The sequence below is a fragment of the Bicyclus anynana genome, chromosome 6, assembly GCF_947172395.1.
Source record: "Bicyclus anynana chromosome 6, ilBicAnyn1.1, whole genome shotgun sequence".
In the NCBI taxonomy this organism is placed as follows: Eukaryota; Metazoa; Arthropoda; class Insecta; order Lepidoptera; family Nymphalidae; genus Bicyclus; species Bicyclus anynana.
In genome coordinates this window covers 258802-283876 of record NC_069088.1, presented here as the reverse complement: position 1 = coordinate 283876, position 25075 = coordinate 258802, and the positions used below count along the sequence as shown (strand labels likewise).

The following is a 25075-nucleotide window of genomic DNA, read 5'->3' as shown; positions in this document are numbered from 1 at the left end:
AACGGATCTATGAATTTGGCTCAAAGATTGCATTCTAGAGCTGCACTTAGCTACGTTTTATCCGAATATTGACGTGGAAATAGCTACCAGTTAAGTGATACCTACGCGCGAATGACAAAGCACTTTTTCAAATACGGATACTACGACCTTTGAACACTGTTGATTGAACAATGCATCAGTCATATAGCTGCGTCACTCATGCACCTAGTGGTGGGCTCAGAGATGTGCAGGTAATGAATGAGAATGATACTAAACAAACAACATGAAAACGTTCAAAAAAACATTCATTATTATCTCTGTTATACGTGCGACAGGCACAAACACAGAGAGCACAGAATTCTATGACTATTCAATGAATCACGACATATTATGGTTCCAACTCGACAGTTAAGCAGCCAATAATCCGAAGTAATTAAAGACAATGACAAGGCTCCCCTACTTATTGCAATACATTACAAACTACCTCATTATTTTAAATGACCCGATAACGAGATTTTCAAGGAAATCGGTTGTGTTATAGAATACTTTGTAAGCCATAATGTTTAAAAACAACCAATTAAATTTTAATGACTATAATTTAGATGATTACGTGAAAAATTAACCGTGTTATACAAATTTCCTGCATACAATTGAAAGATAGAACATAAAGTTTCGGCCGTCCCGCACGGTAGGCTGCAACCGCTCCAAGATAGATTAAATGAACATGTGGCAGCTGCACGCTCGTGTGTGTCCCTGCGAGTCGCGTTCCCTTCGGATGCGTATTTTTTGTGTGCGGCGAGCGGCGCGCCGTCTGCGGCCCGCTCCACACGTGTCCGTTGTGTGCAGGACAGGCTACACTCTCGCTGATTGAAGTGCCGCAGGCTCTTTAATAGGACCTCAGCGGCGTCACCGGGCATCGGCATCGCCTGATGGGGCCCGATGGCAGAAGCAGAAGAGATGAGGCGGAATGACTCTCAAAGGGCGTCTCGGCTCAGGATTAAGTTAGGGTAGGTTTTTAGGTAGGTAAACTTCAGAAATGGCCAGTGGTGAAAACAAAATCTAAGTCAGCGTAGTTGAGTATAACTTTGTCGTCGAAGTGACGTCCGCGCCAAAAGCGGCGGCCTTGACCGCGCTCGCTACTGCACAGTGCACAACCAGCCGGAAATGAATAAGGGATCAAATAAACTCGACGCAGTGATACATCAGTGACCATTGCAAGCCTACATGCAGGCACCCGTGCGACGTGTGTCGCTATCGCCGCCGTTATCTGACAACATTCCGCCGTTATCCGCCGCGTCGCGATTATCCTACTATCCTAATATCGGCGGCGCGGCGGGCCTCGACTGTATCTCGCACGCAGGCGTGTATTGCACATCAGCCCGGTTCTCAGTCCTCGTGAGAGTCTGTCTGGTCTAATACAGTATGAGATTACCAAAAATATACCCCTCGTAGGTAGGTAATTTGTCAAAATATATAATTGCAAAAACATGAGACGTTCGCGACATTGATCTTTCATTTACGTATGGATATGGAGCTTCGACCCACCACGCCGTTCCCTGATGATCCATCAACGACCACTATCACATGTCAATGTCAACGACAACAACTGGGCCCCCTCACCGGCGGCTGACGGCTGGGCGTGCTCTCTGCGAGGCTGAAACACCACCGACTTCTCAACGCCGGGCTGAGGACGCAAAATTTAACTGAAAACTTCTTAGAAGAAAAAAACTCAATATTTCATAGCCCGATCCAGGACTCGAACCTTGGACCTCGTGATCCGAAACCACACAGGTTGGCTAACTACTGAACCAACGAGACAGTATAAATACATCTATTTTGTAATTCAAGATCAAAACATCAGAAAATACTCATATTACCTATGCAAAAGTCGCCGGAAGTGAGCAAGTAATGACTGACCTTCTACGAGTTACAAGTAAATAACTTCTCAAAAACGAGCGACGAGGATTTCCTTGACGAAGATTCTTATCGCAGACAACCGACAGGTACGAATAGTAAAAAATAGCAAATAGGACTTTTGTACTACATACGAGTAGGTAAGGTATTATTTATTATTTTGACGCGAAGACATCGGAGGACTGTCGCCGGCTGTGCTGTGTCGCTGTTGCGAGCTGCGGCGGTCACGAGCTCATAGATGAAGTTGGAATAAATGGGAGTCGGTGCGAGTTAATGGAAACAACAAATGAACGGAAAGTGCGCGCCGAGGCGTCACGTATTTGCGGTCGAACCAGTGGGGCACGAGAGCGAGTGCTCGCGCACCGGCGCGGGGCGGGCGCGGGGGTGACGTCACGCGCCGTGATCGTTCGCGGCGGCCGAGCGCGCGCGAGGCGCTCCGACGGCGCCCGACGCCGCCGTCTCGCCGCGGCCGACCGGTTCCCGGCTCCGCCGACCGCCGCCGCCAGTCCGCGCCCGCCCCTTCCACGGCTCGCCCGCCCGAGCGACTCCACGGATACGACGAACGCTTTGGTCGCGATCGAGGTCGCGTCGCAGCGTGACAGTGCCAGCGAGGTCCGAGCGCAGCCCGCGGCCCGCCGGAGCGCCCGCCCGCGCGAGGCGCCAGCACGCGACGCGCGCCGCACGACACGCGGGATGACAGCTCGCCATTGATCGAGTGAGTCCCCGGTGCCGCCGCCGTGCAGCGGTTGCACTTTCTCCGCCGAGAGAGCGGGCGCCGAGCCGCTCCCCGCGCGGTCTTTGAACCGAGCCGCCCGAAGTGTCTCCGTTTGTTTACAACGATGAAACGTCTAGAACGACTACTGTACTAGTGTACGAACCACGCTGGCGACGCAGAGCGATGCGTGCGACCTAATTACTGCTTCGCCTGCCTGCCTTAAAAAATAAAACTTGTGCGAAAACGAAAAACGATGTGTCCCGTTAAATACATCGCGTACCGTGTACGGCGACGGACGCGGGCCGGCGGCGGAGCGCCTCGGCCCCGCACGGAGCCCTGAGCCCGCAGCCCGCGGTCAGTGCGCTGTCGACGGTGACATGCAGTCGCACGACATGTGATAGTGTGATACTGAACACTCGCCACTATCGTATTATGTATAACACACATATAAGCACGCCACTTTGTCCGAGTGAAATACAGTTTCCTTCAAAAGTCTTTGCCCCTACGTCCGTATTGACAGTATTTTGATATTAGTTGTTTCGAGTTAAGCTATACGTTGTTCGGAGTTTATTTATTTTATAGGGTACCAACGGGTTTTGATAATTAAAATTAAGTTTTATAAAAAAACATGGATTAGTCAAGTCATTGTGTCATAGACCCACTTATAGGTTACCTCAATGATAATAAATACTGTTAGATGTGTTACTAGCGTATGAAAAATGAGGAGCCTAAAGAGGAAATTTATACACAACTCAATGTTAGTTGTGGTCAACAACGAACTTTATTTAAACAAATAATACCCAAATATCTTCTAAAAGTTGCGTGTTCAGGAAGTGTAAAAACTATATATCCTACTAATATTATAAACGCGAAAGATTGTTATGGATGTTTGGATGTTTGTTACGTACTACTGAAGCGCTTTAGCTGAAATTTGTAATGGAATAATATAATAATAATAGATTTTTACTCTGGCATAAGCTACTTTTTATCCCGAAAAAAACTGATGATTTTGATGATATGAATGTTTGTTACTCTTTCACGCCTCAACTACTGAATCGAATTAGCTGAAATTTGATATTAAGATATATTATATTAGCACATAGACTACTTTTTATCCCGGAAAAATCCATGGTTTCCGAGGGATTTGTGAAAAACTAAATTCCACGCGGACAGTCGCGGGCGTCCGCTAGTAAATATATAATGGAATTAAGGAAAAAATTGTGCATGTGTGCGCTCAGTGCAGTAGCCTACTATTCGGATCACTTTTCGCGGTGATTTTGTACGGACGAAAATAAATAGGTTAGTTATACTAATTAGGGAAAAGCCTGATTTAGATGTGCTTGTCGTACTCTGAGATATATATGGATCGAGCACACTATTAAATATTAATTAAAATGAACATAAAGTTTCATCTAACATGTGTTGGTGAAATGTCACGTAATGTAATGCTCGGGGGTAATATTTTTTGCTAGAATAACGTAGGTAGGCAGATATTCAGCAAAATATAAACAACTTTCATTTTCATTGTAATCATTTTCATGAATAATAATCAGAAATGAAAAAAGGATTTTTCAAATACAATTGAAAGTTGTAATTGGTATTTTATCATATTAAAAAAATCGTGTTTTGTTGACATCTTGAACAAGTTTTTCATTGAATTTAGCTAAAACAATGAATTTAACGAGTTATCAGAATTTTTTTTCAAATCTTCACAGAAACAACAACGATAAGTTCAGATTAGTTTATCGGATGTTGATCACATGTCACATGTCTGTTACCTACTAGGACACCGTGTCTATTGTTACGCCTGGTTTCCGTACCAAACTGTCAACCGTATCACAAAGTCCAGTGCAGGTACTCACCAGCGCCGTCTCGTTGCAGGCGCGAGCCCGGCCCGCGGGGAGTGGATGACGATCTCCGGCCGCTCGGGCGAGCAGCACCCGTCGCCGCGCCAGCTCCACCTCGCCGAGCCGCTGGTGCGCTCCGTGCGCGCCTACCTGGCGCTCGAGCCCGCCAAGCGGCCGCCGCCCGCCGCCGCCGCCGCCGCCGCCGCCGCCGCCGCCGCGCCCGCCTCGCCGCCGCGCTGCCATGCCGACATCGTGAGCTCGGGCGCGCGCGACGACGTGCGCGGCGTGGACTTCTCGGCGCGCCTGGCGCGCAATGACCTGAACAACAACGCGTCGCGCCGCCGCCCCATGCCCAGCGCGGCCGAGCTGATGCAGCGCCAGCCGCTGCTGGCGCGCGCCAAGCCGCCCAAGGCCGAGCCGCCCGCCACCGACGACTCGGACGAGCGCGAGCCGTCGCCGGCGCGCCTGCACGGCGACTTCGTGGTGGAGGTGCCGCCGGGCGCGCGCGAGGAGCGCTTCCCCAAGGAGGTGTGGAAGACGGCGCTGGCCTTCGTGTTCCTGTTCCTGTGCGTGTGCGTCAACATGCTGTCGCTGTCGCTGGTGCACGAGCGGCTGCCCGACCGCAACAGCACGGCGCCGCTGCCCGACGTGGTGCTGGACGCCGTGGCGCCGCGCGACTGGGCGCTGGCCGTGTCCGAGTACCTGATCGTGGCGTCCACGACCGTGGCCACGCTGGTCGTGGTGTTCCACAAGCACCGCTTCATCGTGGCGCGCCGCGTGTTCTTCGTGGTGGCGCTGCTGTACCTGTACCGCTCGCTCACCATGTTCGTGACGGTGCTGCCCGTGTCCAGCACCACGTACTTCTGCAGCCCCAAGAGCAACGGCACCACGCCGCTGCTGGTGCTGCGCCGCATGTTCTACCTCATCTCCGGCTTCGGCCTGTCCATCAACGGCAAGCACACCTTCTGCGGCGACTACATCTACTCGGGCCACACCATGGTGCTGGTGCTGAGCTACCTCATCGTGGCCGAGTACTCGCCGCGCCGGCTGTGGCCCGTGCACTGGGCGCTGTGGGCGGCGGCGGCGCTGGGCGTGGGCTTCGTGCTGCTGGCGCACGGCCACTACTCCGTGGACGTGGTGATCGCCTACTACATCACGACGCGCCTGTTCTGGTCGTTCCACGCGGCGCTGGCGGCGCCGGCGCGCGGTGCGCACTGGCTGCGGCGCGAGTGGTGGTTCCGCGGCGCCGCCTACCTGGAGCGCAACGTGCGCGGGCCCGTGCCGCGCCGCTACGACTGGCCGCTGCCGTGGCCGCGCAGCAAGCTGTTCAGCCGGCTCAGCTAGTGACGCCCGCCCGCCGCGCGCGTGTGACGCACCTTCTGCGAGTGGCGCCGCAGCACCTGCAGCTCCTTGGGGCTGGTGCGCGTGCAGATGGCCAGCGTGAGCGTGTAGTCGAACTGGTGCACCACGAGGTTGAGGTACACCGTCTCCTCCCAGTCGATCTCCGGGTCGCCGATGGGCAGCTTCTTGGAGTCCTTGCGGAACACCTCCACGTCGGTCTGCAACAGCGCCCGGCGCGCGCGGCCGTGTCCCACATGAGAACATTCCCAACAGATCATATTTTTATATCGTTTCAAATAAAGTACCTACGCGACTGTTATCGATGTGAGTTTTGTATTTCCAAAGTTCGTCGCAAACATTAGTGACTAGTCGAGTACGGCGACTGGTGTCGATTCGGACGTACGCGACTCTCTCTGTGTCAAACACAAAACTAAGACTGTCACTCGTCTGTGCGGTGAAGCGAAGGGAGGATCGTACAGCCGAGCAGCGTCGCCGCTGTGAACTGTGCCGGGCGGAGCGACCGATGGAGGACAGACTCGCTTCACTTTGTTGCGACGGGGGACGCACGCTGGGACGGCTCGGCTCCGACGGTCAATTGATTCAGTGTTTCTGCGAGTTCTATATCAATGAGCAGTACATTCATAAAGTAATGAGCAGAGGCAGGGCGAGGCTCGCTCGGGCCCGTCTGACGTGTTGCAATGTTTATAAGTAAAGTTGAATATTGGTAAAGTGCGAACAATATCAAATGCACTGCCGAACCCATGGCATCACGCAAGCGTCGAACCAGCACTCACCTCATACTTGGGCAGGTAGCGCGACGTGCCCTTCACGTGGCGCTTGCGCACGAAGAACAGCAGGTCGTCGCAGTCGATGGAGCGCTCCTCCTGGAACAGGAAGTGGCGCACGAACAGGTCCGTCCAGTACGTGGTCCCCTGCAGCACCACGAAGCCCGAGTCTGCAACGCGCGCCGCCGTCAGTGTACCGTCACCCGCGTACGTCTGTCTGTCCGTCTGTCGGCTCTCCGTCACCGTACATAACTGCTTTAATGTTATTGTATTTTTAAAAAAGTAATTTTTGTATGAAATCGGGATATGAAAACTCTTTATGGAATGTGATATTGTGCTCGTGTACCTATTGTGTTATTGTGTTATGCAACACACTAATGCAGTTGTTATAATTTGTTTGCGCGCGAATCTCTGACGTGCCGTCCGCCATCCCTCGGCCGACAGTCGGAGGATGGCTCGCGGCTGTGCTCGCGCAGCACTGCCAGCGTCGAGCTCACGAGTAGAGGTTTGTGTCGCACGTGTACGGTGACGTTGCGGTAAATCGCCGCCTAACATAGAGATATTATATATTTTAGAGAAACGTTTAATCTGATGTATTCTTTTCTGGTAAAAAAGTTATGTACCATATCTGCGGCGACAGCCCGCAACGTCACTCGTATCTCTGCCGCCGCACAGCCGCAGCGCAGCCGCGTGCGGTCGGCGTGTAACCGTTAAGTTGTTTTAGTTTAGCTTTAGTACTTCAAGTCGTTCGGCAGAGTGCCCTCTGCGCCGACAGGTCGATGCACTGTATTGTAAATATTATTGTTAATGATAAACTGTTGCTTTCATGCTGTACTGGCGACTCTGATGAACTCGACCATAATATATGTATTAAGTTGTTTTGGAAAAAGGTTTTATTTATTTTATTGATTAATTTATTATTTGTTGAAGATGCAGACAAATTTTGATGAAATATTCAAACGAGAGATATTTGATAGCCCGTAATATCTATCGGCTTCATACAACTATGTATCTTATACTTTGGTATTACTGACATGCATTTATAAAAAAATATGTTGCTTTGAATTTATTTGCATGGATATTTCATCACCGCGTGTCTGAAATCTTAGTAGGAAGGTTGTTTTCAATGTTTCATGCAACATTCCGAAACAGCGAAAAAATCCCATTTTGTATATTTACATACAAATTTATAAACCGGCCAAATAGTTATGTATAGGTAAAGGGGCCCATCACACTCATTATTAACCTGTACATAATAGGAGGTGTTGTATTAAATGATTGCACCTCTGCCGCACAGCGCACTGCTAGCTGCCTTGTCCACACTAATATTGTGAAGTGTGTTGTTGCACACAAGGAAATAAAAACATATTTGTTGGTGAACATCTAGGTAGGTTCTAATCTAAAATTTTCCAGTGTTGATAACTTTCAATAAATTGCAATTTAAATCATTATTTATATTAAGTACTTATGTTGTTCTTAAATTTTGGATTTCAAGATAATGAAAATTTTATGTATTTAATATTTATATTATCATTGAAATGAACTTAAATAATTTTAGAATACAATAGGAGACACAATCAGGGTGGGCTTTTAAATATGATATTAATCAATGAGACATTAAGGGTTGGTTTTACCATCTTCTGATAGGTGTTTGATAGCTTATTCACAGGTTTTATCTTTTTCATCTAAATATTATACAGAGGAAAAGTTTGTGGTGTTGTAGTAATCTCTGGGTCTACTGAACTGATTATGAAAATTCTTTTACTACTAGAAAACCATGTTATTTGTTCTCATATATTAAACCAATTATTTCTCATATACCCATGGGCACCAAACTATGCAGGAGAAACAGCTAGGCGTGGGCTAGTTTGACATAAGAGTATGTATATAATATGGAGCTAGCAGATGTCTAAATATTCTGCTCAGTCCACATTCTCAGTACCAGCAGTGGTGGAGCGAGTGCTGCAGATGTGTGATCATTTGGTGCAGTGCATATAACTAGATTGTGCACACGGCAGTGTGTGGCCCCAGAAAGTATTTAAGGTTTAATGTCTGATGTATAACAAAGGTTTATACTGTTGCTGTTGTAAATCAAACTTCTAATAAATGTCTTTTTTATCAATTCGCTCTTGTTATTATCTATCCAACAAAGTTTCCTAATGATCCCCTAAGCCAGGAATAGGCTAGTTGACACTTTTTTTTCCTGAGTTGTTCATTATCTTTCTACTAGATTGAAAAAAATATATAATTTTTTTTGAGTTGTGAATACATATTTTAAATTTTTAAATTTTTTTTGACAATCCAAAATACTGTTGGCCATGATTTATAGTTTCATGATATTTTATAGTTTCATGACACGTAAACACTAAACCTTAAGGCCGGCGTAGGTTCGAATCCGGTCCGGGGCATGTATGTCTCCAACAGTGAAGGAAAAACATCATGAGGAAACCTGCATACCTGAGAACTTTCTTAATTCTCTACATATGTGAAGTCTGCCAATTCGCATTAGGCCAGCATGGTAGTCTAAACATTCTAATTCCTCTCCATTTCATTCATTCATCATCATTTAAAAAATCCTTAATTTTTCTAATCAAGTAATATTGATTAATATTTTGGACCTTATTTGATGTAATATACCAAATTAATATTGTTTATATTAAAATTGATATGAGTCCCTATTGATGGCCCCGAGCATTGCCTAAAACAGAACAGTTCAACATATTGCTCTTCATAAAAAATAATATCTATTTCTTTACAGTTAACTACATAATATGTGTGAACGAGTTCATGTGTCTGTAGTTATGTCTAGATACAAAGTGGTGAGACAGGTAAAGTTATACATATTACAGACAAAGTTTTCATAGAGCAGTCAACAGATGGCAAACAAAACAGGTCAGGTGCTAGCCTCCCCAATACAGTAAGTCTTCGAACTTGAATTTATACATACAACTGAAACTGCACCATCTAGTTATAAAAGAGACAACATTACCTACTCTTGCTGTAACTAGATGGCGCTGTAAATATAAAATTAGGTAAATAATTTTCACATGGTGGAATAGGCACAAATTCATACTGGACATTCTGCTGTACATTATTTTTCACATTATTAAGTATTGATTGAGAAATTTAAAATTGACACCAAATGAAATGGAACTCATAATAATTAGGATATGATACACTGTCAATAGCACCCTCCAACAAAATATAAAATTAAAGTAAAATAAAAATGAAGTCAAAATTTACCTTTTTCCTCACAAAGATCTTCTGTATAAGAGAACCATTCTTGTGCCCTTAAACTTGCACCATTATTAGTTAGAGGCCATTGACAAACTTTTAAATTACTAACTTACTTTTGTTATTAATAATTTTCTTAAATATTAGACAAAATTGGGAGATAATAATATTAAAGGTAACCAACACAGAAAGTGTGAATTGAAGTGAGCACTTTCTTAATGTCAATATATTTTTGGCACCCAAGTGCTTCTAAATAACAAATACGACATTAACATATTTTGGTTTGTTTCAAACAAAATAAATAGAATGTATTTATTTGAAGTTTCACAATTACTTTTTTATAACTGTCAGAATAAGTAAATGGTACATCTGATGGTAAGTGGTTTACACATATCAGAGTATCACTTCACAGGGCAACCAAGCAGTGTGTCACACAACAAGCTGCCCTGTGCCTGTCGTCGAGTGGAGGTGTACAGTCTTGTCTGCCTCTAGTTACATTGTCTATCATACCCTTCAGACCAGACTTGGTGATGGAAATAAGCATGGCAAAAATATTGGGAGCTCAGTCATAAAACCTCTGCTACTACTAAACCTCACTATATGTATTTGTGTTCTGTATTTGGTTTGCAACTTGTAGTTAAATTAAAAATACAGTCTTGATCAACTTCACATCAACTGTAGACATGTGTCTAGACTCCAAGGCTAATCGGCAAACCGATTCATTCATAAATGTTTTTTATTTATAAAGATACAACATTTATGAGATATTCAACGATCTATATAAATATTTGGCTTAAAGATGAAACAATTTGGTGGAGAATGCTGATTGGACAAGTGAATCAACTGTGTATTGCGGACTATTCAGTAATTTGTATAACAAATGAAGTCCAACGAACCATCTTTCATGAGCTGGCGCATTTCCTTGGTGCGCTGGAAGTTGATCTCCTCGAGCAGCTGGTCCAGCACGCTGGCGTGCGGCAGCAGCGCGGCGCCCCCCAGGGCCATCTCCGAGCGGCGCGCACTTCGCTGGGGCCGGCCCGGTCGAGCTAAGCCGCATAAGTCGACACCACAACACGCTGCACTGCGACCTTAGCGAATGCAGACAGAACGCACAGTCCCAATGTTCAGCACTGCTAATTATTACTAATACTCAAACAGTCGAACTTCCCTGCTAATGAATTCTTACAAGAATGTTCTATTATTGTTTATTTATTTCAACAAACAATTTGATTCGTTTCGTACGCGGACGCCTAAAAACTCCAATAGCAATAATTCAACTGTCAAAATAAGTGTCAACTGTCAAAGTCAAACATTTGCTTATCAAACTGGCTTTGAGTTCTAGCCATTTTAATTTTATTCGCTTGTTTATTTATATTTGCCAGCAAATTTACTTCATCACAGCGTATATCGAATTGTCTTGTCTGTCTCGTTACTTTATGTCCATGCTCCATGCATTACTTGCTCTCTTTGTGAGAGAGCGCGACGTATATTAATATAAAGGTAAATAATATGTTCCTTGTTTGAACGCATCTATTTACATCTCTTTAAAATTATGTAAAGAGTCAGCTGTTTTTTTAACTGACAGTGACATTTATTTAAGACAGTTACACATTTCGTCAAATTTTAAAAACACAAAACCAACAAAAACATTAAAAAAAATATTTACTATTTAGTTTCTTCTCGAGTCTGAATAGAATAATCAATTAAATGTCACAGTAAAATTAGTATGGTATTCGAAAAACACGGAAAACTGAACAAAATGAATATGAGGAACTAAATTGCAATAGAAAATGCAGAGTGCAGTATTCACTCCTTCAGTTTGATCGTAGCACAGCTAAAGTTATCAAGACAGCGTCTGCAATGATGGGCGCGCGGGGCTGGTGGCGCGCGGCAGGCGCGGGTGCTGGCGCAGCGCGGCTGGCGGCGGCGCCGGCGCGGCTACAGGCCGCTGCACGAGCGCGCGCGCCCGTCGCCCGCACGCCGCGGCGCGTGCTGGGCGCCGCAGCCGCGGGGCTGGCGCTGCTGGCGGCAGACTACGCATACAGTGGTGCGTGCGCTAGATGAGCTCTGCAACATCCATAGACCATCATATTATGTTAATGATAATAGCCAGTACTGACAGCTTGAGTTGCTTGCTGAGGCATGAGGTGTAACATCACTGACTTTGCCACATCGAGCTGAATATTTCTTAAAAGAAAGAAATGCTTAGTATTTCTAAATTCAACCCAAGACTGCAACCAACGACATATATTGTACCTACGGTACATAGACTTGATGCTCACTGTCATTTGCACGGGTCACAGAATTGACAGAAGATTGTATGAAAACTTATCAAATAGTTGCTCCCGGCTATAGTATTGGGAACAACTTTTGTGCACCATTTTTAAGAAATGTACATGCAGTCTATGTACCGTAGGACCAATATTTTTTTTTTTTTTTTTTTTGTTCTATTGATCTCGTGCGATCAGTCGATAGACTATGAGCAGAGGAGTTGTAGGGAGATTTGGCGGTTAGAAGCAACCTTCCCCAGCGGGAGAAGCTCCATATATATGTATGTCATATGTGGCTTTCAATCAAGAATTTGCCGTCTTTTCAAGCGTCGAATCGCCTGTGGTATCGTTAACTGGACAGCCAGATGATTCGGATGATTTCTGAGTCTATCCTTGTACTTGTCGTTAGTGGATTTTATTTCTGCTTTTACTGTTGGCATTTGTAAGTATTCGTGAATTTCTGGTATTCGTAGAAACCACGGCGCGTTCGACACTTGTTTCAGTATGTAGTTTTGCGCTCTTTGAATAATGGTGATGTTGGAGTCGCAAGCTGATCCCCACAACTGGATTCCATACATCCATATGGGTTTAATTACTGTTTTATAGACAAGTATCTTGTTTTCTAGGGACAACCTGGAGTTACGAGCAAGCATCCAATATAACCCCCTATATCGATGGTATATCTCATCCCTCTTGGTTTGGATATGTTTTTTCCAAGTGAGCCTTCTATCCAGGTACATGCCCAAGTATTTGACGTTATCGCTTTCTGGAAGTTGGTTGTTGCGTAGCGATACTGGTGGACAGTTTCCTCTACAAAGCGTGAAGGTCACATGGACCGATTTCGTGGCACTGGCTTTTATTCTCCATCTAGACAGCCATTTGTCTATTTCATGTAGACTACATTGTAGGATTTCTGAAGCTGTTTTGGGACATCTATGGCGAGCTAGAACAGCGGTGTCATCCGCGAAGGTTGCCACGACAACGTCGTTTGCCTGAGGTAGGTCACTTGTAAAGATTGTATAGAGTATCGGGCCCAAGACTGAACCCTGCGGCACACCGGCTTTTATAGGGTAGAATTTGGAAGTGTATTCTCCTTCTTTTACTTGGAAGATTCTCTTACTAAGGTATGATTTAATTAATCCGAAGAATGTGTGGGGTAGCAGTGTTTTAATCTTGAACAAAAGACCCATGTGCCACACCCTGTCGAAGGCCTGTTGCACATCCAGGAATGCAGAAGAACAGTATTCTTTGTGTTCAAGAGTTTCCCTAATGGTTCTGCATACTCTGTGTATCTGTTCCACCGTACCATGTTTTTGTCGGAAACCAAATTGATGGTCTGGTACGATATTTCTTTCTCTGAGTTCCTTTATAAGCCTGCGCATCAAAACCTTTTCACAAATTTTTGACGTTACAGGTAATAAGCTGATTGGACGGTAAGAAGTTATTTCATGGACTGGTTTGCCAGGCTTTTCAATCATTATTATCTGTGAAACTTTCCAGAGTTCCGGAAAATATCCAGTTCTCATGATACCGTTGAACAGAATGGTAAGAAACACAATGCCTTTTTTGGGTAATTCTAACAGAACTTTTTTATCTATCAAATCAAATCCTGGAGCCTTTTTATTTTCCATATTTTTAATTATGTTGTTAATTTCTGCTGGGTTAGTAGATGCTATTGGTAAACAAAGTTGAAAAGGTTGACTAAGGACGTCTAATATCTCATTGTCATTATTGATACAGTCGGGCTCATGTGGTGTAAATATTTCAGATAGATGATCTCCGAAGGCATCAGCTTTTTGTTGTTCGCTTCGTGCCCATAAATTTCCGTCCAATTTAAGAGGTGGTTTGGGCTTTACAGGTTTGTTATAGTTTTTGCAAGCTCTGTAGAGTGAGTAGTCAGTAGCAGTAGTAGCAGTCAAAGATTCCAGATATGATTCTGTTTCGGCCTCATTCACTGCTGCTAAGGTGCTTTTTAGATCTTTTATTGCTTGATTGAACCTAGCTTTGTCTTCTGGGTGTCTTGTATTGTGCCATATTCTGCGTAGCCTTCTTTTTTCCATAACATGACATTTTACTTCACTTGGAACCACTTTGTGTCTTGGTTTTGAGCCTGGCGTTTCCGGTGTTGATTTCCAACAAGCTGATTGTACCACTGTCATAAATTTGTGTGCAGCATTATCTATGTCGTTCTCTGTTTTAAGGGCTATTTGAAGATCAAGCTCATCAGTTACTATGGTTCTAAACGCTTCCCAGTCAGTCCGCTTATTATACAGTTGGAGCCTCTTTGACTTGGTCTCAACTTTTGAGCTCATAGTTAATGTAACTGGGATGTGATTAGATGACCCGTCTAAGGTTGAGCTGATCGTAAAGAAGTGCCGAGACAAGCCTTTACATATGAAAAAATCCAGCAAATCCGGCAATCTATTAGGGTCTGTAGGCCAATGTGTTGGTTCTGAAGTTGCGATGGTTACTAGATGATTCTTATCTACGCTTTTCTTGAGTTCCCTTCCTCGGGTGGTTATTAGCCTTGAACCCCAGTGAAGATGTTTGGCGTTCCAGTCCCCTCCTACAATGAAACGACCACCAAGACTTCTAAAGTAGTTCGAAAACAGCTCCTCTGATATTCTGTGCTTTGGTGGACAGTAAACCGCAGAGATATTAAAGTCACCATTTTTGTCTGTGACAGTTACTGATGTAGCTTGTATTTCTTCAGTAATGTGTGGTGGCAATTCATAATGTTTTATAGATGACTTAATTATGACTGCAGTACCTCCATGTGCAGTCCCATCTGGGTGATTTGTATGGTAGATATGGTAATCTTTTACCTTTACTACGCTGCTGCTAGTGAAGTGGGTCTCAGATATAAGAAGTATATCAAGCCTATGCATGTGAAGTATCAATTCTACTTCATCTTTGTTGGGAGCTAATCCATTTACGTTCCAAGTACCTATATTTAGATCTATTTTGGTGCTTTAGAAATTAGCGTTGTTATGAGCTGAAGTAGTGTGCTCATGTGTTGTAGGAGTAGATCTATTTTTTCTGATTGCTTGATAAACATATGTTCTAACGTTTTATACGAGGCTGTCTGTGTATCTGTTTCTTGATTATTTACTTTAGAACTCCTGGTTGCTTCTGCATAAGTTTTCTGTGTATTTTTTATATTGCGGTTGATTGGTGGTTTGTCATCAATAGAGTTCAAGTTTATAGGACAGTTGTTGCTCTTTTTGTGTGTTTGCTGTTGATCCTTTCCTTGTTTTGATGAGTGAAGTCTAGGAGCTTTTCTATTTAGGATTTCCTGGTACACTTCACATCCCTTGTAATTAGCTGGGTGTGGGCCTAAACAGAGAGCACACATAGCTGGTGAGTTACGATCTGTTTTTGGACATTCAGATGTTTTGTGAGATTCTGCACATTTAACACAGCGGTAAGGCTTCATACAATAGTTCTTTGTGTGTCCATACTGTTGGCATCTTTGACATTGTACTATTGTTTTTCGTTTCCGTGGGTCTTCTATTATGATTGTTTGGTGATATATAACCTTTATATCCTTTACTGCCTTATTGTTGGGCCCTGGTAGGAGATTTACAAAAAATGTGTTTGTAGGTATTTTATCAGGTCCAAACTTGGCGTTTATTATTTCTCCTGTCACTGTGTTTCCAGTTTCCTCAATGGTTTCTTTAATGGCAGTCAATGGAGTCGTGTGGTGTAAATTTCTTATTACGATTCTGTAGCATCTGTTATCTTTCCGATTGAAGGTATGCCCAATCAGACCAGTTTCCCGAATCACAGATATTATCATCTTATATATATCAACGTTGTGGGTTAGGATTTTAAGTTGGTTTCTGTTAATGATTTTATATGTAAACTGGGATTTTTCAGTGACAGATTCGAGTAGCTCAGTTAATTTGTTTAGGTCTTCAACACCATACAGGATTATTGGTGGAGGTTTGCTAATCTTCTTTATTAAAGGCTCGTCTGATTGTATGTCATCAATTGGTAGGCCGCCAAAACTATTGCTTGTCTCAGTTTTATCTGGTGATGGTGTCCCGGATGGTTTTTTCCTCTTTGGATTTCTGGTAATCGGTACTTTTTGCCAGTCGGGAGGTTGAACTGTTGTTTCTTCTCTTGGCTCTGTTTCGTTACATTCGATTTGATCTTGTAGTTCCGATGGTTGATTACTAGTACTGGTCATCGTTTTTGATCTTCCAATAAATAAGCTAGGATGGAAGGCTTGTTGAATAAGTCTTTTTGGGGCTTGCTCCTTAGTGCAATGGTTGTGTGCAACGTCCTGTGTATGCTTCTCGATAGATGGCGGGGTACGCTGTAGTCCTCTTCTCCTGAACGGATCTTGATTTTCTTCTTCCTTGTCTTCCTGTTTCTTCTCTGATTCTCTTCTATTCTTCATCGATGATTTGGGTGAGCGGACTTTGCCCCCCCCAGAATACGTGGGGCAGACTGACGAGTCAGTGAGGGACTCTCCTACCGCGGTGCAGTAGGTACCCTCCTGGGGTAGATTACATGTCTTCTTTAGTTCCGCCATCCAAATTTATCCCCGTTCCCCCCCCGTGTGTGGCCATTTGAGATCAGAGTTGGCCTTCTCCTAGATGGATTACCAGCCAAGGTTGACGAGGCCCATCTCCCCGAGCAAAGAACCTAGTTTATAGTGGCGGCTCTTACTCGCCACTGACGTTCATCTTCACTGAGTTTTACGCCTTTTATTGGGGTATACTCCGCCACAAGCTCCCCAGCGACCCTCCGATGAACCGCTCCCTGTCCGCAACTGCTTATTGGGTATTCGCAGCTAACCCCCATATCTGAGGGCCGTTCGCTATCCGCAACCCGCGACGCGTGTGGTGGCATAGAGCTCTGCCCCTGGGAATTGTCGCCCAGAACCACAAACGTAGGACCAATATAATGTTGTTAACTGCAACCCACTGCAACATGATCCAAAGCACAACACTACGGGACAACTAGATGTTATTGTTAACAAAAACAGCAGAATCCACAGCTAGCTTTGCTTCTTTTTGGAAGTGTCAGTAAAATATTAATTTGAACAAACAGCCATGATTCAAGATTGAATTTATTTAGTAGGAGCACTCGGAAGGATTTGTCCTAATTAATAAATAATAATAATGTCTATTTATTTTTGATTTTTCATGTACATTGTTTGTTAATTACATAAAAACATTATTAAGTATATCTTGGTACTCATTCTATAAATATAAATGTTTACAGTTAGTAGATGTCTGCTAAAAACAACATGTTGTAGTCAAGTACATCTGAGGGTGGATGAAGTTGCAGACATCCACTAGTTTAATATGAAAATCTTCATTATACAGCCCAAATGTCAACTCACAGGCTTCAAGGAATACAGATTTTCTTTTTACTTGTAAAGCTATAGAATTAATGTATTCTATAAAATACAGCTGTATTAGTTTTAAATATATATTTTTTTACAGATAAAAAGTTCTTTAAAGCAGCAAAAATTGGAAATGTTGATGAGCTAAAAAGGTAAATGTTCTTAATTTAAAGAAAAAAAGAAAGAAAATTATTTTATTTGGACACACACACACATCATAAACAAAAGACAACAAATACTTTAAAAAAGAGAGAAATTTTAAAAATATAGTAAACTAATAATTTAAAGATAATTTATTTTAGAGATTTAGAAAAATCATTACCATTTTCATTCTAAACTCATTCTTCATAACTTCATACTACTTCATACTACTCTAACTTCATAACTACTGCCACCTGTGACCTTACACAAGTAACATTCAATGTTTGTTGACTTTGTCTAAGATCTGTTGTTATAATGTATACCCTCATCTGTTATTTAATTGTCATCAGAAAGAAATGATAGATAATATTCATCATGACTCATTGCACATAGGTTGCAATTATTCAATTTTATACTTTCTCAGTTAACTTGCATTCCAAATGTAGTTAGTATGTACTGGACTAATACAAAATCTAGGCAACCCCACAGTTGTGCCGTCATGAGAGCAGGCAACCTGTGTTTATTCCTTTACCTAGTGAAAGATTTTTTGAATAACAGATGATTGATGTATAAGTATATGTATTACGAAAAGATTTTATAGACACTAGCGCATCAAAAGTGGTTAATTGTCTTCATTTTGCTTTTACCACACACTATGTATGCTTTATTAAAGTCCCACTTCTCAGACAATCTTTCAAGTTAAGGAAGGTGAATCTACCTCAGGATTCTACTATATTAAAGCTTAAGTACCCCAGGGCTCAGTGTTGGGTCCATTCCTATATACATTATTTACTTCTGATCTACCACAAACTCCTGGACTATCAGTAGCAACTTTTGCCGACAACACAGCATTACTAGCCCCTCACGGAAATCCATGAGTATCTGTGTATCAAAACAGTGAAAGAGGAAGTCCAGCAGTGTAGCAGAACTTATAAACAGCGATTGGAACACCATCCCAATCAACTGGTAGCTCAGCTCACCATACCAGACTGTCTTAAACGCCTAAAAAGAAAAAGAATCTTGGAGCTGGATGTGTAATAGTCTAGTTTTAACAGCAATATGAATCTCTCTAGTGGGGGATACTCATGTCACATACCAACATCCAACCTAAGACCCGTCTGCTCAGAGAGCTTTTTCTTTAGATGTGGCATAATTTATAATTATTTTTATTTAATCAAACAATAATTCAATAAAAATAAAATGAACTGAATCTGAATTTAAATTTAATAAACTGGTATGAATTTAAATTTAATATTGAGTATCTGATTGTATTACATTCTGATTTTAACGTAATTGCCGTTTTCATCCTATATTTGTATGAAAATGTTTTAGACTCAATAAATGACTGTTGAATGTTGCATTTGCAGACAACTGGACGCACTACAGAGCAGCGGCGGCGGGGGGGGCGCGGCGGACCGGCGGCACCCGCTGGGCTGGACCGCGCTCATGGCGGCGGCCGCCAACGACCGCGCGCCCGCCGTGCGCGAGCTGCTGCGCCGCGGCGCGCGCCCCGACCTGCCCGAGCAGTACGCGGGCGCCGCCGCCGCCGCCGCCGCCGCCGGCCTGCACCCGCTGGAGGCGCTGCAGCGGCGCGAGGACGAGTTCTGCGCCTCCATGAACGCGCGCGCCTCCTTCCTCGGCTGGACGGCGCTGCACTACGCGGCGCTGGCCGACTCGGCCGACGCCGCGCGCGCGCTGCTGGACGCGGGCGCCGACCCCACGGCGCGCGACCACGCCGGCCGCCGCGCGCTGCACTACGCGCGCGACCCGTCCGCGGTGCGCGCGCTGCTGCTGGAGCGCCTGGCCGCCTGGGAGCGCGCGGCGGCGGAGGCGGCGGCCGAGGAGCGGCGCCGCTTCCCGCTCGAGCAGCGCCTGAAGCGGTTCATCGTGGGGCAGACGGCGGCCATCGAGACGGTGGCGGCCGCCGTGCGCCGCAAGGAGAGCGGCTGGGCCGACGAGGAGCACCCGCTCGTGTTCCTGTTCCTGGGCAGCTCGGGCATCGGCAAGACGGAGCTGGCCAAGCAGCTGGCGCGCTACGTGCACCGCGACGAGCCGGGCGCCTTCATCCGCCTCGACATGTCGGAGTACCAGGAAAAGCACGAGGTGGCCAAGCTGATCGGCGCGCCGCCCGGCTACGTGGGCCACGAGGAGGGCGGGCAGCTGACGCGCGCGCTGGCGCGGCGGGCGGACGCCGTGGTGCTGTTCGACGAGGTGGACAAGGCGCACCCCGACGTGCTCACCGTGCTGCTGCAGCTGTTCGACGAGGTGAGCGCCGCCCGCGCCCCCCCCGCCCCCCGCCTCACCCCGCCAGCGCGCTCACCGTCTGCCCGTCCGCAGGGCCGGCTCACGGACGGCAAGGGCAAGCTGATCGAGTGCAAGAACGCCATCTTCGTGATGACGTCGAACCTGGCGGCGGACGAGATCGCGCAGTACGGGCTGCAGCTGCGGCGCGAGGCCGAGGCGCGCGCGGCGCGGCGGGCGCGGGCCCCGGGCGCGCGGCCCGCCGACGAGCCGCAAGGTAACGTGAACGTCGTCGTCGTAAAAACTGTCGTTCTTATTTTATTAAGTATCTTATAACCTACTTCGTTTATGGTCTTAAATCATGCCAAGTTTCATTTGAATTCATTCAGTAGTTTCTGCATGATGCCTGGTCAACAAAAAGACACAAAAAATATAGTTCAGTATAGGACCAGCTACAGTTTTATTTATAAGTAAATTAAGTTGTGGTTTCTTTTCTTTTTTAATTAACTAGGTATAACTCGCGCGCATTAACTTGACATCTGCCCACCAAACCCAGCACAAACATCATAAACTTGGCGTTTTTGGGAGGGTGGCGGGTTCACTAGTATGCTAATTATTATCTAGTAGCGGACCCTGTCAAGCTTCGCTTTGACTCATTCCCTACACCTATCCTATTCTAATAGCAATAGCTAGGGATGCGATGACGAAATTAGCAAACATCTGGAAGAATCGAAGCATCACAAACAGAACCAAAACACGCCTGGTTCAGGCACTTATTTTTCCGATTTTCCTGTATGGTTTAGAGACGTGGACTATTCACGCCAGAGAAAGACAAAGAATTGATGCGTTCGAGATGTGGTGTTGGAGGCGAATGTTACGTGTACCGTGGACTGCCAAACGCACAAATGTATCAATTCTTTCACAGCTTCAAATTAAAACACGTCTCTCTACCATCTGTCTACAGCGCATCCTTAGTTATTTTGGACATATCACACGCCGTGGGAACGAAAACTTGGAAAAAAATATTGTGGTGGGAAATGTGGAAGGCAAACGGCCACGAGGTAGATCTCCAACCCGATGGTCCGATCTTCTAAAGGAAGCAGGAGCCCGAACCTTTTACAGTGCCGTCCAAATGGCCAGCGACCGCACTCGATGGAGGAGCATTGTGAACCAAACGATGACTCGCCAAGGTGGTCACGATCCTCAGTCATGAGGGACCGACTAGAGAGAGAGAGATCCTATTCTAATACCACCCTACGCCTCCCCTACTCTTACCCTACCCCTACCATACCCTATTCAAGCCTACCCCTACCCTACCATACCCTATTCAAGCCTACCCCTACCCTAAGTAAGTACCCTTTTCTATGTCCTTTTCCTGGTTCTAAGGTACCTCTCCAATTGTCACCCAAATCGGTCCAGCTGTTCTTGAGTTGTAAGTATTGTAACAAACCCGACTTTATATAGATACTAATATTATATAGGAGAAAGATTTGATTGTTTGTTTGTTTGCATTGAATAAACAATGACTATTCAAATGAAACTGTTATTTCTTAAAATTATTTACTAATTTGGTTCAGAACATATTGAGTGAATCATGATCGTTCACTTTGTCACATCACTATTTTTGATTCAATAAAAAATGGTATCACAGGAAACTTCAAAAGAGATCGCAGAATTCATTATTCGACTATAACTAATCTACATATTAAATAATTAATTATATTTTGTACTAGTTAATAATGGGCCCCTTCAGGTATAAGCCTCCTCCATCTTTTTCCATTTGTCCTTTCTTTTGTCAGTTCCATCCAACCTTGGCCAGCCACTGCGGTAATATCGTCTACCCATTTTCCTATAGGCCTCCCTACTTTCCTTTTACCAAGTGGACTTTTCCAATAGATAATTTTCTTGGTCCACCATTTGTCCTTTTGCCTGCCAAGGTGGCCTGCCCATTTCCACTTAATTCTTGTGCATGGTCCAGAGCATCTGTGAGATTAGTTTTTTCCCTAATAATTATACTGTTTATTTTGTCAGCTTTTTTTAGTTTCAAGATGCTCTTTTCCATTGCACGTTGTGTGGTGATGAGTTTATGCCTTGAACTTGTGTTGTAGACCCATGTTTGACAGGCGTAGGTTAGGCAAGGTAGAATACTTGTCTCCATTACAACCCTTTTTAAGTTCACAGTGTAATTGCCCTTGAGGATTTCTTTACGAGCCCAGAACTTTTTCCATGCTATATTTACTCTTCTTTCTACCTCTGCTTTATTGTTGGTCTTGTTATAAGAAATTTGCTTACCTAAATAAACATAGTTCTTTACATATTCTATTACCTTATTGTCTATTTCTACCGGTTTTTGGTGGTGGTTGGTCATTATTTTTGTTTTGGTAAAGTTAATCTGTAGCCCTACTTTTTTGCTTTCTACACTCAGCGTCTTTATCATTTTTTTGTTTTTTTTTTATAAAAGAATATTTGCCATATCTTTTTTTTTTCTAATATGACCAATATTCCCATTCCCCTCCAACTAGTCGGGAAAGACTGTATTAGGAGTGGGTACGACAATAGACCAACGGGGCGGGGATCGAACCACCACCCCTCGGTGATGCGTCCGACCGCTCTTACCGTTGAGCTATTGAGGCTATTTCTCGAAGTTCTGAGGCTGATTTAGCAAATACTGCAATGTCATCTGCGAATCTTAGGTGACTTAAGAAGTTGAGCTGTAACAATACTTTACCTAAATCAGATCACCCAGACAAGAAGTCTGCTGCGACGGCGGAGGCGGACGCGGAGGCGGGCGCGGAGGAGGCGCTGCAGGTGTCGCGCACGTTCAAGGACTCGGTGGTGCGGCCCATCCTCAAGCGGCACTTCGGGCGCGACGAGTTCCTCGGCCGCATCAACGAGATCGTGTACTTCCTGCCCTTCTCGCGCCAGGAGCTGCTGACGCTGGTGCAGCTGGAGCTGGCGGCCTGGGCGGACAAGGCGCGCGCGCGCCACGGCGTCGAGCTGCGCTGGGAGGGCGGCGTGCTGGGTGCGCTGGCCGACGGGTGAGTGTGCTGGCTCGCGCGCAGGAGCTGCTGACGCTGGTAGGCAATACAGCGTTAAATCGTTTCTCCGCAGCTACGACGTGCACTACGGCGCGCGCTCCATCAAGCACGAGGTGGAGCGGCAGGTCGTCAACCAGATCGCGCTGGCTGCTGAGCGCGGCGCCGTGGGCCGCGGGAGCAGCGTGCTGCTGCGCGAGCGCGCCGGCCGCGTGCAGCTGTGCGTGCGCGCGCCCAGCGCCCGCGACTACGCGCCGCTCGACCTGGCGCAGCTGTAGCGTGCGCCGTGCCCGCGGGAGCACGTGCCGCTGCGCGTGGTGTTGGCACAGCTGTAGCTTGCCACTCCTTATCATCATATTCGTGCACAGGGCCGAGTGCGCAGTGTTCCAACAAAACTATAATTGTTAATGTTATATATTTAGATCATTTGTAAATTACAATAAGTACTAAAATTTATAAAAAATGTAATATAAACGAATACAGACTAATTTGGTATTATTATTAGTTAAGCACGTGTTGACTTCATAACATGTCAACACTCAGCACTTCCCTTCTCTGTTCGGGTTGTTCTACCTGCCCAGCTTTTGGTGAGATCTATGTAACTACTGCTATCTGCTGCTAATTTAATATAGCTATAAAATTAGCAGCTAGCTAGCTTTGGGTTGCATCGCACCCATATTCACTTATTTGTCAGTCGTTTTTGAGGGGGACGAGTTCGTCTGAGTGATCGGCCTTTTTTTTGTTCTTGTTTTGCCGGCGATTTTCGCGATGTCGTCGGACCACCTAGCAAGTGGTCGACCTGCAACCCGAGGGGCCTGGCCACGATGTCAGTCACACTATGAAATATGAAATAAACGAGTAAAAAAATTCAACCCAACATATAAAGTGTTACATGTAGAGATACGTACGTACTGTTAGTTTCGGCTTATCGGTGTTTATAAAAAAAAACACTTTATTAACTAAAACTGAACTTTATTATTTATAATTTAACTATAGTTCGACAACAAGCTCTATTACTGTGGATCACTATGTTTCGCGACTCGCGAGGACCTGCAAAGGGTCTATAGGCGGCTAGTGTTACCAGGGGCTTAGCCTTGTTACTTAGTCCAGACCGGCGGGCATAAACCAGGTCCGTAGCTGGACAGCAATTCGGCTAATCACCAGAACGACTGAATGTTTAGAGGCAGAGCTACGGTTTATAAAGCATATATATTGCTGACAGAACATTTATATCTGTGTCACAGCTCTGCACTATGAATATAGAATTTAGGGATGTAACACCTCCCCTCTTTAAGACGAAGCATCATAGTAAGTAAGATGTGAGTAGAATATTACAATAGTGATCCAAGTATTACAATAGAAGAAATAGAAATGAAAATTAGGAATAACATAATCATATTTTTTCTTTTCCTACATAGGTAATAATATTTAAGATTATACAATCACAAAGAAATAGAAAATAAAAAACTTACAAAATAACATTTTCTTATTATTACAAAAGAACCAGTGTATTAAAATAGCAAATAGTATATAGTAGACTTATGTAATAGTATAAACCAAACATGAAATGGCATTTAATAATTTAGTAACAGTATTAGTATAATAGTAGTTATGGAAAAGTACTAAACATAACATTTCAATGTAAATTTCTCCTTAGGAAAGTAGGAGAGTTCTCTGAGCTACTATTGGATTCGAATGCTCTATTATGTGTTTCATAATCGGAACTAGTATTAATAGCTTGTATATTTTGATTAGGTTTAGTATAGCAGCTATTAAAAATCTGAATACAGCAACCAGAACTAGAATCTAAACTATTATTACGCCTTCTTCGATTACAACATTTTTTATACATTTTGAAAGAAATATAGCATAATACGATTAAAGATACGAGAGTTGTACAAACACTGAAATAACTTCCATATTTAATATGGTAGGGTTGGTTTTCAATCTTTTCAATTTCATCGTTAACTTGATTTAATCTATGTGTAACGTAATGCAAAGAATCTAAGTTTATATGAGATAATTTAATTGGTGTTAGATATGGAAGCGTAGAATTTATTTTCTTTCTGGAACAGCAATCGTCATTTATAATGTTAAAGTTAGGAGTAGGCATATACAATGCAGTTTCGTATTCTACTGAAGGAGAGAATTGCAAGAGTTTATGAAAAGCTGTGCATCCTTTTGGAAGCTTGACAATTCCTGTTCCAATTATAT

The 25075-nt window shown here is 44.5% G+C and overlaps 3 protein-coding genes across 5 annotated transcripts in view; 2 read left to right on the top strand and 1 right to left on the bottom strand.

The window, feature by feature from the left end:
- The window catches only part of LOC112051170 (phosphatidylcholine:ceramide cholinephosphotransferase 2-like), an 86196-nt gene extending 77493 nt beyond the window's left edge, over positions 1 to 8703 (top strand). Inside the window, exons 1-2 of one of the 3 annotated variants that reach the window (XM_024089699.2) lie at positions 2354 to 2608; positions 4490 to 8703. In XM_024089699.2, coding sequence (XP_023945467.2) covers positions 4516 to 5799 — 1284 coding nt within the window. In that variant the 5' untranslated portion in view covers positions 2354 to 2608; positions 4490 to 4515 and the 3' untranslated portion in view covers positions 5800 to 8703. The other 2 variants (XM_052882295.1, XM_024089698.2) reach the window with 2 other exon arrangements.
- LOC112051174 (uncharacterized protein KIAA0930 homolog) overlaps positions 1 to 11272 on the bottom strand; it is a 46667-nt gene extending 35395 nt beyond the window's left edge. The window contains exons 1-3 of the mRNA XM_052882296.1: positions 10712 to 11272; positions 6591 to 6751; positions 5832 to 6014 (exon numbers count right to left, since the gene is read on the bottom strand). Of these exons, the coding sequence (XP_052738256.1) occupies positions 5832 to 6014; positions 6591 to 6751; positions 10712 to 10820 (453 nt within the window). The 5' untranslated portion in view covers positions 10821 to 11272. The remainder of the gene's footprint in view (positions 1 to 5831; positions 6015 to 6590; positions 6752 to 10711) is intronic.
- A 155-nt stretch (positions 11273 to 11427) lies between these two features.
- On the top strand, positions 11428 to 23349 carry LOC112051186 (caseinolytic peptidase B protein homolog). The gene is made up of 6 exons (XM_052882294.1): positions 11428 to 11862; positions 17545 to 17596; positions 18953 to 19850; positions 19923 to 20103; positions 22564 to 22864; positions 22938 to 23349. The coding sequence occupies exons 1-6, from the start codon at positions 11676 to 11678 to the stop codon at positions 23137 to 23139; spliced, it is 1821 nt and encodes a 606-aa protein (XP_052738254.1). The 5' UTR covers positions 11428 to 11675; the 3' UTR covers positions 23140 to 23349.
- Positions 23350 to 25075: the final 1726 nt, after the last annotated feature.